General features: G+C 53.7%; 1 protein-coding gene across 1 annotated transcript in view; it reads right to left on the bottom strand.

Moving 5' to 3' along the window:
- Col27a1 (collagen type XXVII alpha 1 chain) overlaps positions 1-13,338 on the bottom strand; it is a 118,805-nt gene that overhangs the window by 58,288 nt on the left and 47,179 nt on the right. The window contains exons 13-16 of the mRNA XM_059255880.1: positions 9,119-9,172; positions 7,152-7,196; positions 1,280-1,333; positions 709-753 (exon numbers count right to left, since the gene is read on the bottom strand). Of these exons, the coding sequence (XP_059111863.1) occupies positions 709-753; positions 1,280-1,333; positions 7,152-7,196; positions 9,119-9,172 (198 nt within the window). The remainder of the gene's footprint in view (positions 1-708; positions 754-1,279; positions 1,334-7,151; positions 7,197-9,118; positions 9,173-13,338) is intronic.

Here is a 13,338-nt window from a genome sequence, read left to right as displayed (position 1 = left end):
CCCCCAAACATGCCACATACCCTTTGGCATTCCAAGTTCATGTAGAAACTGAACAGAAAGAGAGAGATGTCTGTACAAGGCCGAGTACTCCTGCACTGGCCTGGGAGTTGTCATTCTGAGGCTATGCGACCTAGGCTAGGTGCTACCTGTCTCTGGGCCCTGGGACTCACCTCACCTTTCCAACAAGGTTTGGCACAGGGTTGAGACAACAAAAGGTCACCGGCAGGGCTGTTCAGCACGGGCCTAGGAGTAGCTTTTTCAGGGGCAGCTGGGGAAACAGGTGGTGCTTGGAGGCTTCCCATAGTGTTTCAGCCTAGGTGCTCTCTAGGGCTGGACTCTCAGAGCCTCCCAGGGATACAGGGATACCAACACCTGTGTGGGCTGGTCCTGGGAGGTCTCCACCCTCCACGTTCTGAGGCAGTGACCCCTGCATGCCTTGCTGTGATGCTCTGCATTTGAGATTCAGAGGTGAGCCTTGACTTAAGGCAGACCCACGCTCACTCCTGTCCTATCTGCCTCAACCATCAGGCCCCCAACAGCCGTTCTCTTGAGCCTCACACACCGAGAGAGCAGAATAAGCCAGAATGGTAGTTTCGGAGGACTGAGGAGGGAAGCCACAGTGTGCAGCGGAGGAGCCAAGCGGGTCCAGGTATCCCGGGGGGAGGGGCATGAGGTAACCCACAGGCAGTAAGGGAGAGTTCCGATCACCTTATCACCTTTCAGTCCGGGCTCCCCCACGCCGCCCATCAGTCCCTGCAAGAGAGGCCAAGGCCACAGAAGTCAGGGACTACTGACATGCTTCAAGACCCTGAGCTGGCCCCCACCCTGGGGCTCCGTATTCTGATGAGCCAAGGGGGCAGTGATGCCCACCTCACAAGGCAAAGGGTTGTGTGATTAGGTGAGAGAAGCTGCAGTGACCCTCATCCCTGAACTCAACCCAGAGCAGAGGGCGCTGACAGCCAGGACCTGGGCTTTCCTGGGCAAGTGTCTTCCACTTGTGGGGACCAAGCTCACTGCTTGTCACCAGGGTGTCTACATCACTGGCCGTGAGTCCCACATCCCAGAACCACACTGGCCTCCCATTCAGCTTGTGGACTTAGTGTTCAATAAAGATGTCTGGCCTAAATGACATACAGATGCTGGCCAGTTCTCAGGCCAGAGAACTGAGCTCCCAGCCAGCCTTCCCCATCTCCCCTCCCAGTGACATCAGACGGTGTCCTTCTTCTGGGGTGCCCAGTTGGGGTGGGGCCTGAACTCGGGGAGCCTTCATTTAACTTACCTTCATGCCTTTGGGTCCCGGGTAGCCAAGTGGACCCAGTGCTCCCATGTCACCCTGGGGAGAGACAAAGACGAAGACACCATGAGAGGTGGCCCTGGGGGGAGATCTGGGAGGGAGGATCCCCCAGATCCCAGCAGCTGGACTGAAGATGCAGTTCCCACCCTTGGGCTGGTCTTGGAATTGGGAGTGTTCTGCCGTTCACTTCCACTTGGAATCAGAGCCGGCCACAATGCCTGATCTTGGCCACGTCTCAGGAGCGGTCACACCCCTCCCAGAACTTCTTATTGGACAGCAAGACTTCTGTCCACTACATAAAGGACTCATAACTTCTTTGGACTCCAGTCTCCTTCTCTGCAAAGTGGGGACCACGATTCTCTGCTCTGGGGCTGCTGTACGAATTAAGTACAGGTTTATTCTTTGGGATGAGGGATGAGGAACACTTCCTGCTGCCCAGGGCAGCTGACAGCTCCTCACAAGGCAACAAGGACAGGAGGCATTCTGGGTGCTCTATATTATCTATGGTCCCCAAGATGCAGAGATGGTTCTTGGACAACAGGCTGGGGATCCAGCTTTGGGTCAGGAACAGCAGGAATCCTGGACTTGGGAGGTCCGGTGACCCCAAGGGTGTTCTCCACAGGAGCTCCGGATAGCTGGAGAGACATTTCATATACCGGTCGGCTTGTCCCTCTGCCAGTTACCTAGCATGGGACAGGGAGAGTAGCAACACTTTGTTTCCTTAACACTGTTCCAAGGAGCAGCTGAGTTAGCAGGTGAAAAGATGTCTAGGGCACTGTGGGTAGTCACAATTTAAGAGAGGCTACTACCATCTAACAGATGGAGGTCAGTCAGGGGCCACCAAAAATCCTGCAGTACACAGGACAGATCCTAGCAAAGGGTAACCCAGCCCCGGACTCAAAAGTGCTGAGGTCAGGGAATCCAGGCTTAGAGCAAAGTGGGTGAATGTCTTTATTCAAAATCCACTCCATTCCCTCAAATGTCACTCTGCTCACTCCCTCATAGGCACCCCCAAGCTCAGCCATAACATGGAGTTGTTCCAGGAAAAAAAAAAAAAAGCCGTTCTTTTCAGCTTGTTCATCTTCCCTCGCCTACCCAGCAGGCTTTGCGGTTGCAATCAATGTACTTGAGCTCTCTAGGCATCGGTTCCCTACTACCCTGTTTCAGACTCTTTGGACTCCTTGGCAAAGGCCCTGAGGTTGGGGCATAAGATCAGCCCCGGAAGCCCAGCAGCAGAGAATGCCAGCGGAGAGCTCCAGAAAGGCTGGGGGACCTGCAGATGGGTAGCGGAGGGGAGCTTTTCAGACTAGACATGTCCATTCCTCCCCCTGCCTGAAACACAGGTACTAGCCCATGGCAGGCATATCCCGACTCAGGACTTCAGGACTGCCACTTGGCTGGGTTCAGCCCTCTCTGCTGAGCCTTCGCTAGCAAATCCTGCTCCCAGTGTCCATCAAGAAAAAGAACACCTCGGGTCTAACAACGACAATCATGACACAATAAAACCATTGCAGGACATGGAGCAATAGAGTCCCTGATTCCCCTCTTCTCAGTTACTTCTCACAACTCGGTGGGTCACTTTTTCTACCATGGCTGATGTACCAAAGAAGAGGCCAAGAGACCGGGGCTGCAGCCATGTCCAGTTCTGAAGTCTTTGGAAGAAGCAAACCTCACAGGCAGAGTTGGGAGGGGAAGCCAGCCTTCCGAGGCTACATTAAAAAAAACAATCCCTGCTGCCAGCCCCAAGTGGAGGAGGGTGATGCCCATGGTCCCCGCGGTATGATGGACAGAGAAGACTCTATAAGAGATGGCTGCTCCCTAGGCTCCTGGCAGAGGGCAGAGGACCAGCCAACAGCTCCAGGAACTCAGGTTGGCTTTTCCTGTGGCAGCCTAACCTAAAGGCAGCTTGTGTGGGGACGAGAATCACGCAGGCTGGACGATGAGCATGTGGGACACTCAAAGGCTGTGTGGGTGTCGGAGAAGGGGCTTGACATGAGTACACATCACTCCAAGGGGGAAGACATTGTGGCAAAAAGACCCTAGATGTCAGGACTGCAGCTGTAGGGCCTTAGGGGAGGCAGTAGCAGTCGCAGAAGGTAGGTCTTAGAAATACGGGGTCCCAGATTGGCCTACAAAGGGAGGGGAAGGGACTCTGTGGGTCACTGTCCCCAGAGGACATCTCCTAGAGCCTGACTGCTGAGTGTTCCCATGAGAATAACAAGGAAGACCCTTAGGTTCGAACCATGCCTAAGCTCCCAGGCACTACTTCACACCATCCCCTTCCTCTCCAGGCCCCCACCAGGATCACAACCAACACAGCTGAAAGCAATTAAAGCCCCCCTGCTGTCTGTCCAATTCCAGGGGCAGCTGCCAACCCTCCTCGGTCCAGCCCTCCCTAGCCAGACTCTGAATGATGCACTGGGCCGCTAGCAGTTCACCACTGTCCACCCATGCAACCAGCATGGCAGTTACAAATGAGGAAAAAGAGGGTCCAGAAAACGTGCCCTGGAAGTACTGAGTGGGGCAGAGGCAGGACCAGACCTCAGGACTGTCTGTCTGTCTGTCCAGGTATGAATCCATGCTTACAAATCCTGGGGTAGCCTCTGACAGCAAGAACCCAAAACCATGACATAGGCATCCAGATCAGGGTTTGCAAGGGACCTTGGAGGAAACCCGTGGGGGTTTCCAAGACAGGACCCTCCCTCCTCCCCAGAAGTCTCTCTCTCCTTCCAGCCTCGCGGCTCCTCTTCAGCTGTGGCATCTGGCCTGTAATGTCCCCAGCCTTGGCTCACCTGTGTCTTAGCTGGGCTGACCACTGACACTGCTAGACCTTTGTTCCTGTAACTGCACCACTTGGCCGTGACCCCAGAGCTCTGTCACCTCCCTGCTCTAGGGTCTGGAGTCAACTGACTCCACAGAGGGTTGAGTATATCTTGGTTTCTACAAAAAAACTGACCATCAAAGCATGTACTCCTCCCCTACACACACACACACACACACACACACACACACACACACACACACTCAGCTGAACACCCATACATTCTAGAAAATCATTCGTGACTCAGTCCCAATTCCTCCTACACCTCATGGCAGAGACTCTTTCCTTTCCAGTTCCCCAAGAAGCTCCCTCAGGCTCTGGAGTTTCCACTCACAGAGCTCCAGGACAAGAGAAGGCACTCAGGGCTTGGTGGGCTCAGGTCCAGCCCAGTGACCCCCACCTAAAGATGCCAAGATGAGAGGAACTTCATTCTGGCAGAGAAGGGAATCTGAAAATAGGCAAAGAGAAGCTAGCAATGACCAGAGAAAGACACCGCATGAGGGAGGCCGGAGAAAAGAGAAACTCTTTGGAAACCTTGTAGGCATGGGGCTGAGAACTGTAGGCAGACCCAGAGCTCAGCCCAGAAGGAGACAGGAAAAGTCCCTGGACTGGAAGATGGGGGTATTGGACTTGAATCAAGCTCCTTCTCCTGCCTTGTGTGTGACCTTGACCTGTGGTCTGTTTCCCCTCTTTCCAAAGAGACACTGTAAGCTGCAGCATCAGGTCAGAACAGAAAGAGGTCCCAGTTATATTTGGATGATAGGTAAACAGAACAACATTCTAGCACAAACGTGTCCTAAACATCACATCTGGCATCCAAATCCACCTGAGACTTGCATTTTGTCTGGTAGTTCTGAGGCTGGAAGGAACATGCCATGTACATGGAGGAACATCACAGAGTTCCTCCATAGTCTGGGTCCATAGAACCTGTTCATTCATCCAAACAGAACTCATTCTACTCTCAGGACCCAACCCAGAATGCTGGGACAATGCCAAATGGGAACATGTGCCAACGATGACTGTCAGAATGTGGGAGTACCCCCTTCATAAAGTTTGGGATCAGTATTGATCATACTGAAGGAGTTGAAGAGCAAGAAATGGGCATTTGACCCAAAACAGCCTCTCCCAGGGACAGTGAGGGTAACCTGGGCTCAAGACAGGAAAACACTGGAAAATGAGAGCTGTGTGCTCTGATGGACCAGGGAAGGAGAGAGTTTCTAGCACCCGAGGTGTTCACATTGGAGCTTAATGGTCATACGCTCCGGTGATCTCTTCAGAGCTTAGAAAAAAAAAGTAGATACTAAGACTTCCAGCATGTTCTCAGATTCTCATGGCACACACTGCCAAAGAAAGTAGTCAGCAAAGTTCTGTTGAATGAACATAAGAGGCGAGTGTCTAAGTTAATACTTCCCCATCCCTAGCCAAGGCAGACATCACTGTCAACTGTAGCATCTTCAGCCAAGGAGGATCTTACTAGCTAACAATAGCATCCCCCTCCAAGGCAGACATCACTAGTCAATTTTAACACGCTCTCCCACCCAGTTCCAGTGTGCAATGCTATCAGACACATAACAGAAAAACAAAAATAGCAACTGTTATGATTATTGCTGCTTGGAGCCTTACTGTGTTCCAAACACTGTGTATATGAATGTGTTAAGCTACTTAAACCGTAACACCAATCCCCCAAAGCAAGCACTACTACAATGTCCATTTTATAGGTGAAGAAACTGAAGGGCAGGAGGGGAAGAAATATATCCAGGATAGGGATTAGATGAGTAGGTGAACTAGGACTCAAACCCAGGAGGTCTGGTGCCACGGCCCAGATTGGACTACACGTATCTGTGGTCCCAGAATAAATGAGGACAATAATCCCATATTACAAATGAGGACGAGGATCCCATGTGACAGAGGGTTCCTGGGGTTCACAGAGGTAAGGTCATCATTGGAGATCAGAACCAAGAGGTTGACCTGGCCCCACATCCCCTCACCTAGGCTCTGCTCCGACCTGCTTGAGCAGGAATAATGCTTCTGGGGACCGTGGGCCCTCTTCCAAGGACAGACTGCCTGGGGAATGGCGTGTTTCCTACTCCTCCTCCACCATCTTCAGCACAGGTGTTGGAAGAACAAGACATCCCTCGTGTCTGGGGAGCCACCTCATGCCCCCTGCCACCACACCACAGGCTTCACAAGGCCAGAGCAGAGAAGCAGATTCTAGGGGGACATTTCTAGGTTCACCCCAGGCTCTGGCCTCTCACTGGCCCTCAGGGCTGAGTCAAGACTAGCTCTACAGGCCAGGCAACAAGCGTTATGCTGAGTGACAGAGCCACCTGCCAAGGCCTTTCCAGCCAGGAACAGTCAGAGGCCCTGTCCCCTCCCGCTCCCCAGCCTCTTGGGCCCAGGCATCTCAGCAGACAACGGTTGAGATAAAGATATAGTCCAGGGACTCAGAACTTAGAGTGCTGGAGCTGGCCACACTGTCCCCACCCTCCTTTCATCCTCACATTAATCCAGGAGGACTCTGGATTAATTACAGACGAGCAAACTAAAGCCCAGGTCACACGACAAGGATTTGACAGCGCCGGGACTTGAACTGGGCACTCTGGCTCCAAAGTCAGTGCTTTGAGGAAAAGGGTGAAGAAAGCTGCCTATCATGCTCTAGAGTCTCTGCTCCCCTGCTAGCCACAGTCTCCCTCTGGGCCTGAGCCCTTCACAGGCTCAATGGCCTGCTATCACACTGACCTACCCGCCTGTAAGTCAAGGGACAGACAGCAAGCCTGAGAATGTTTGGCAGCCCCATATTCCAGGACTCATCCTCATTTGATCAACGATGCTCAGAGAAGGGGGGTAAGCTACCTGCAGTCACACAGCACGGCTTTGCCTTTACTCCTCTCTCCTCGCTCCCCGTTCTCCCCCTCATCCCTCTGGGGAGTTGATGGAAGAGGCCCTTCTGACCTCCCCTGTGGGTCCCTTGCCTGCTCCTCACACCCCGGCTATCCCATCTCTGCCCACCGTGGGCCTAGGCATGTGTGTACTTACAATGAGGCCGGGGACTCCTGGTGGCCCTGGCAGACCAATTTCTCCCTGAAAACACAGAAATCAAGGTGGTGACTGCCCCGCCTCCCTCCACACCATACCCCACGCAGGTGCCGATTGGAGCATTGGGAGCAGACTTCCCCTCTTCCTGACCACAGTCCCTAGGTGCTCTTTTATGCTTGGCCTGGGTTTGAAGAAGACACCCCCTCTACCATCTATCCCACCTGTCACTTCCAAGCCTGGCACCTAGCATGAGGGACAGACACACGGGTGGGACTGGACCCAGGCCATAAGCAGGTGGAGGTGTTTTTCTCTCTTGGAGAGGACACTGGGATTTCAGAGGTGAGCGGTCCAAGGTCAGAGTCAAGCAAAGAGGGAAACACTAGGGCTCCATCACCATTCAGGCTCTCCAGGTCTGCCCATTCTTGGGACTTCCCGGAAGTCATGGGAAGGTCTTGTTGGGGCCAGAGGATGGGACAATGTGGGACTGACCTTCCAACTCCAGTCCCCAAAAGATTTATAAATTGACCATCTATTGTCTACACCAGGATAAAAAAAACAAACAAAACAAAACAAACAAACAAAAAAAGGAGGGGAGAGTCTGGCTCACATTCAAAACAGACAGTCACGAATCAAACCTTGAGGTTCTGGCCACTGATTAACGGTAAGAAATGCCAGCCTCTCCCAGGGCTGTCTTTGTTGATATAACTGTGGGACTGCTCTGAAGGGAAATGACTTGCCCAGGTCCCTCAATAACTCCATGGCAGAGCTCATGCCAAGGCCAGGAAATTGTTCTATTCCTCCAGACCCTAAGGAGAAGCATGTCTCTCCCAATCCAGGGAAACTCCCAGAAGGCCATATCCTTTGGTGTGATGCTAACCCATTAAGAGGCGAGTCTGTGGGAAGGGCCTGGCTCCCCCTGCAAACCCTTGAAAGGCATCTTGCCCCACCTGGAGGCCTCACAGCTCTTTCCTTACCCACCCCTACCCCAGTTCTTCTGTCTTCCCCACAGGCCATTCCTACTCTCCCCTCCTTCCTCTGTGCCACCCAGCTCCCCCTAGCCAAGTGCAATGCCCTAAGGAGGTAGCACTGAGACCAGGGACCACCTTATGGACACTTAGTATTAATGACAATTGTCCCCTGAACACCTGCAGCGGCCAAGACCTTCCAATCTCTAAAGCATACATTCTGACCTGCATTTTGAGAGGGAAACTGGGGTGCAGAGGAATGAACGGGTTTACCAAGGGACAAACTCCACATTCCTGGCTAGGTCAGGCCTGCGGGATCTTTGTCTCTGAGGCATCTGGGTAGGTCAGGCTCAGGAGCATTTATGGCATAGCAATGGACCAACACATGACAGAGTGCTGATGGAGGTCCCAGTGGACACAGCTGGGCAGGGCTGCTCTGGTAACAAGCCCCAGGGAAAGTCAAGGACCTGAGCAGGTGTTCCTGAGAACACTGGCCATGGTCTGCAACCCAGGCTGACATTAATGTCCTCTCCCACCCAGGGCCTGGAGCTGGGACAAGAAGGGAAAAGCAAACAGACTCCCCAAGGGGAGACCAACCCATCTCCTTGCAGGCAAGCTGGGCCTCTGCGCGTTTACAAACTGTAAAATTGAAGATGCCTGTGAACTTGCCCCTGCCTCCTACAAAGCTTGCAGCAGGTGGCTTTGCCAAGCCAAACTACCCATAAATGGTTCTGGTGCCTCCTCCGGGTGGCAGCTGGGGTTTCTTCACCAGACAAAAGCCCCAGAGACTGGCACCACCTACAGCTAAGTAGTCAGGGACTCCCCCAAAAGGCCACAGAAACCACAAAAGAAAGGGACTCAGAGAAGTCTTTCCATTTTTTTGCCAAGAGCACCCAGCTAGTAGGTCATAGGCTGGGGACAACCCAGTTCTGTCTGACCCCCAAACTCAGGCTCCTCAAGTCTGCTGTACTCTGGCCTGTTGGCAAGCACGGAGGTACTTACAGGGTTCCCATCAAGTCCAGGAGGGCCTCTTTCCCCAAAGTCTCCAGGGAAGCCCTGAGAGAAGGACAGAGAAGAATACGGAGGTTAGTATTCAAGGTTGCAGTTTGGCTCTGAGCCATGCCCTCAGGGGATGCAGGAACAATGTCTGAGCAGGTTCATGCCTCAGATCTGGGGTTCTGAAGTCCTTCCTGCTACCCACAGACACCAGCACACATGGAACCAAGGGACAGGCCTCAGCCAATCTGAGAGGCGGGACAGGAGTCCTCCCCAGGTCTGGGACTTGGTCCCAGTAGAGTGGAAATGATACAGAATGAGGCAGGAAGCTAGGCTCAGCCCTAGACCGTTGTCAACTGGCTGAAGTTTGTAGTGCACCTTTCTCACCCTCGGGCCTCAGTTTCCCCGCTGATCAAAGGAAGGCCTCTGTGGCTGTGCTTTGCACCTCAGAAGCCATACTGTGGAACTACCATTCCTATGTCACAAACTAAGGCTGTGACAGGGTAAACGGCAAGGTCACGTAAGGTCACATTGCTAGGGAAGATCAGCACTATGGTCACAGAGAGGCAGGTCTGGCCCTTCAGCCCTTGGTGACCTGACTAAGAAGCCCCACACCCCTCAGGGAGCCAGGCAGCTGGAAAAACATCAGCTGTAAGGAGGCAACGGGCGGTGGTGGGGGTGGGGGGATCCATTCCTACTTCAAAGGAAAGGGAGGGATGTAGCTATAGAGCCTGGAAAACCCTTCCCCTCTTCCAGTTCCAACTGCGGCTTTCCCAAGGTGAATGGGAAGCAAATCTCACATTTGCCTGACAGGAAGAATGAACGCAAATACGGCCAGACTGTGAAGACACCCCCCCCCCCAGCCTCTTGGAGGAGCCTCACACTTTGGCTTGCTACTACTACTTCTGGACTATCCAGTGAGAGCAGGAAACCAAAACAACAACAAAACCAGACACAGTCCCATGGTCTGTACCAGAGCGGAGATCCTGACTCTGTATCTGCGCCTGTCTGCGTGGGAGCACACAGCCCCTCTTCATGAACAGCACAGCACAGGCGAATGCCACTGCCCCAGGAAGCACGGGTGCATTCGGACCCCACTTCGATCGTCTGGGACCAGGTTGCTGTTTTCGCACGCAAGGCGGCACATGGGTCTGACATTCATGCTGATGGAAAGGTGACTGATCCTATTTAACTGACGGGGAAGTCAAGGCTCAGGCAGGAAGTCACTGGGCTCTGTCCTCTGTCCACTTCCACTCCTGTGAGTCTCATCTGGGCCCCGCCCAGCATGAGGAGGAGACGGAGTGTCCACCCGGCACACGGAGTGACAGAGTGCTTCCACCACAGTCCTGTCTTGGTGCAGAGCATCCAACCCATTCACGCCCCCTCTTCCCCTGACCCTGGAGTCTCGGCTAGCTGACACTGGCCCGTCTCCAATCTAGATCCTCTGCAATAATGCTGTCACCTCGTGGGACAGGGGACAACTGTCAGGTGGGCTGTGATATGGGACACCTTCTGAAGGCACTGACTTTTCCTCTGTGGTGGTTGCTGGGGTGGGGGTGGGGGGCAGGGTAGGAAGGCAGTCCCTGTGGAATGAGGGCAGTGTGCCGCAGCAGCCCTGGCTGGCTCCATATGGTCCCAATGGCAAGGCCTGGGGATTGCCAGTTCTACCTGGCTTCCCCAGGCAGCTGTGTGATGTGCTACGGAGGGGCTGATTCCCAAAGATGTACTAGCCAGGCCTGACCCCTACACAAGGCAGGGGAGGAAGGAAACCTTCCTGCATGAGGTTCCACGAGCCTGGGCAACCTGGGGATTTATTGGTCCATCCTGTACGCAAGGCCTGAGATTACTAGGTAACAGCACCAGGTGGGCTCTGCACACAGGGCAGCTCCGAGCTGGCTCAACACTCCACTCAAAGCCAACAGCCAGGCCAGCAGCCCCGAGCCATCCTGGATCTACCACCCGGAGGGGCAGGCCCGAGCCATCCTGGATCTACCACCCAGAGGGCTATAAGAGCCTGGGTTATGTCTGCTTTACTTCAGACAACACTAAGACCAGGGAGAGACTCAAGACATTGCTTTCCGAAAGTTGACTCCAAACTCCAATGAGTCCCTGCTGCAGTTCAGCAGGAGACGAAGCCAGCCTGTGAGCCACAGAAGGACAAAGCCGTGACAGGAACAAGCAACCCCAACAGACTCATGAAAGGGACTCTGCTTTCGATATCAAGAGGTTGAGAGAGGTTAAGAAACCTGTCCAAAGACACACAGCTATGGGATAGCACGGTGGGGATTTGAATCCAGGCAGTCCGGCCCCAGAGCTGGTCTCTTGGTGTTTACGCTGTGACACCGAGCATGGCCAGAGGAACTAGAAGAAGCTCAGCATCTCAAAGTCCATCCCAGCTCTGGACTAATGCGCACTAACTCCGGCTCTGCCTGGATGCACACAGTGGTCTTGGGGACCAGCTCTCCTTCTCCATTTCCAGCTTTGTCTCTCTAGTGGACGGCAACGTCTGCGAGCCTAGGGTTTTTGTTTAAAAAGACTGTTAGGAAACACGGACACTTTTAAGGGTGCTAGAACAATTATAAGTGGTCTGAGACGCAGCAAGCCTAGGTGAACAGCAGTTTGCTACTCTGGTTGGAGACTGAGATTCCAAGCTCCTGCCACTCCACTCCCTAGCATGTGGCCACGCCCAGTGGCTACCCAGGGCCTCTGTTCTCGGCCCAGCTGGCCATCCAGTGCCTACTGGCTGTGCCTGATGTATGTGTGATGATATGGCTGCACATCAGCCTGTGGCAGCAGGCACTTCCTTCCTCTGTCTCCCCAACCCCTGACAGCAGCAGCCTGGCCCATGGCCCAAGGAATGAACTTGGCTCACTGCCGGGCCTGCTACGTGGCTCCTCTGCCTCCCTAGGTCGGGCCCCTCTGGGACTGAACGCCTCGTACTGTGAGCAGGACCAGGCCCAGCAGAAGAAAAAAGACTGGGGCCGGGCTCCACCCTCTCTCTGGATGGCAGCAGTTCAGAGGGCCTGAGGTGTAGACAGCAATGTGCCAAGGGCCCAGACCTCTAAAGGCATTTCAGCCATGCTCCTGATTCCAGAATCTGCTCCTCTGTTACAGCGGTAGACGCAAGGCCAGGGCAGCCTAAGTATTCAGTAGATGACCTCCTGTGCTTCACTCTGTCTCCTAGCCTGCAAACCTGCACTCTAGGCAAGACTGAGCTAAGTAAGCATCATTAACTACTCAATCTAGTCCCCAGCAAGCTGCAATGCACCACTACACCACTAGTCGGGGTTGGTACCCACCACGGAACTATTCAGCAGCCTCCAGAAGTCACCGACTTTTAAAAAGGTATAATAGTTAAATTTTTTAATGTCTGGAAGTCCCTGCACAGGTCTAGCCTGCATCCTCCCTACTGTACTTGAAATGTGCTGATGGAGAAGGCCCCCTGAGGTTCCCAGCTCCCTTGCTTCATGATGCAGTTCATGTCCTACCCTGGCCTGTGAAGCCAGATAGGAAATCCACTGGAGTAATGTCACCCAGGGAAAAGAGATGGAGACAGGCAGGCAGAAGTCTCCCAGAGATCCCTGGGACAACTCTGGCTCACATCTAGATGATGGCGACCAGACCTCCAGCTCATCTGTTTGGGCCTCAGTTTCCCCATGTGGGAATATACACTTCCTGCTTCCCTATCTGATGTCTTGAAAAAGCCCAGGGCAGGAAGCCCTGTTCTGAACCAGATAGCTGTGTGTCCTAGGGCAAGCGCTCACCATCTCTGAATCACACAGTGAGAGACTGAGCCAATCCTGGACCATCTAGTCCAGTGTCAGGATTGCCTTCCTGACTCTATGCAGGCCTGGCCACAGTAGATAGGTCCAGGCCGTACACAGCACTGTGGGGTTAGCTGGCTTCACCAGGCACCCCAATGCACTGATGACAGATCCAGAGAGAGAGAGAGAGAGAGCTAGACCAGAGAACTCACTGCAGCCTCTTTCTAGAATCAGTGAGAGGTTCCGGCTGGGACATGGCTCAGCCATCTGCTGTGCATAAGACTGAACCAGCCAGGCCAGAAGCCCTGCCAGCTCTAGCCAACTGCCAACATTTTACATTTGGACCTTCTTCCAGAATTACACACTCCCTTTCTAGCACGAGGGGTGAGGCAGGGGTGAGAGCTGTAGATTCCTCTGGAGGAGAAAGGACTGGAGGGAGAGAAGAGGGGCCGTATGGAAAGC

The sequence above is a fragment of the Peromyscus eremicus genome, chromosome 2 (genome assembly GCF_949786415.1).
Source record: "Peromyscus eremicus chromosome 2, PerEre_H2_v1, whole genome shotgun sequence".
NCBI lineage: Eukaryota > Metazoa > Chordata > Mammalia > Rodentia > Cricetidae > Peromyscus > Peromyscus eremicus.
The sequence above is the reverse complement of the archived record's forward strand: the minus strand, read 5'-3'. Positions and strand labels throughout refer to the sequence as shown.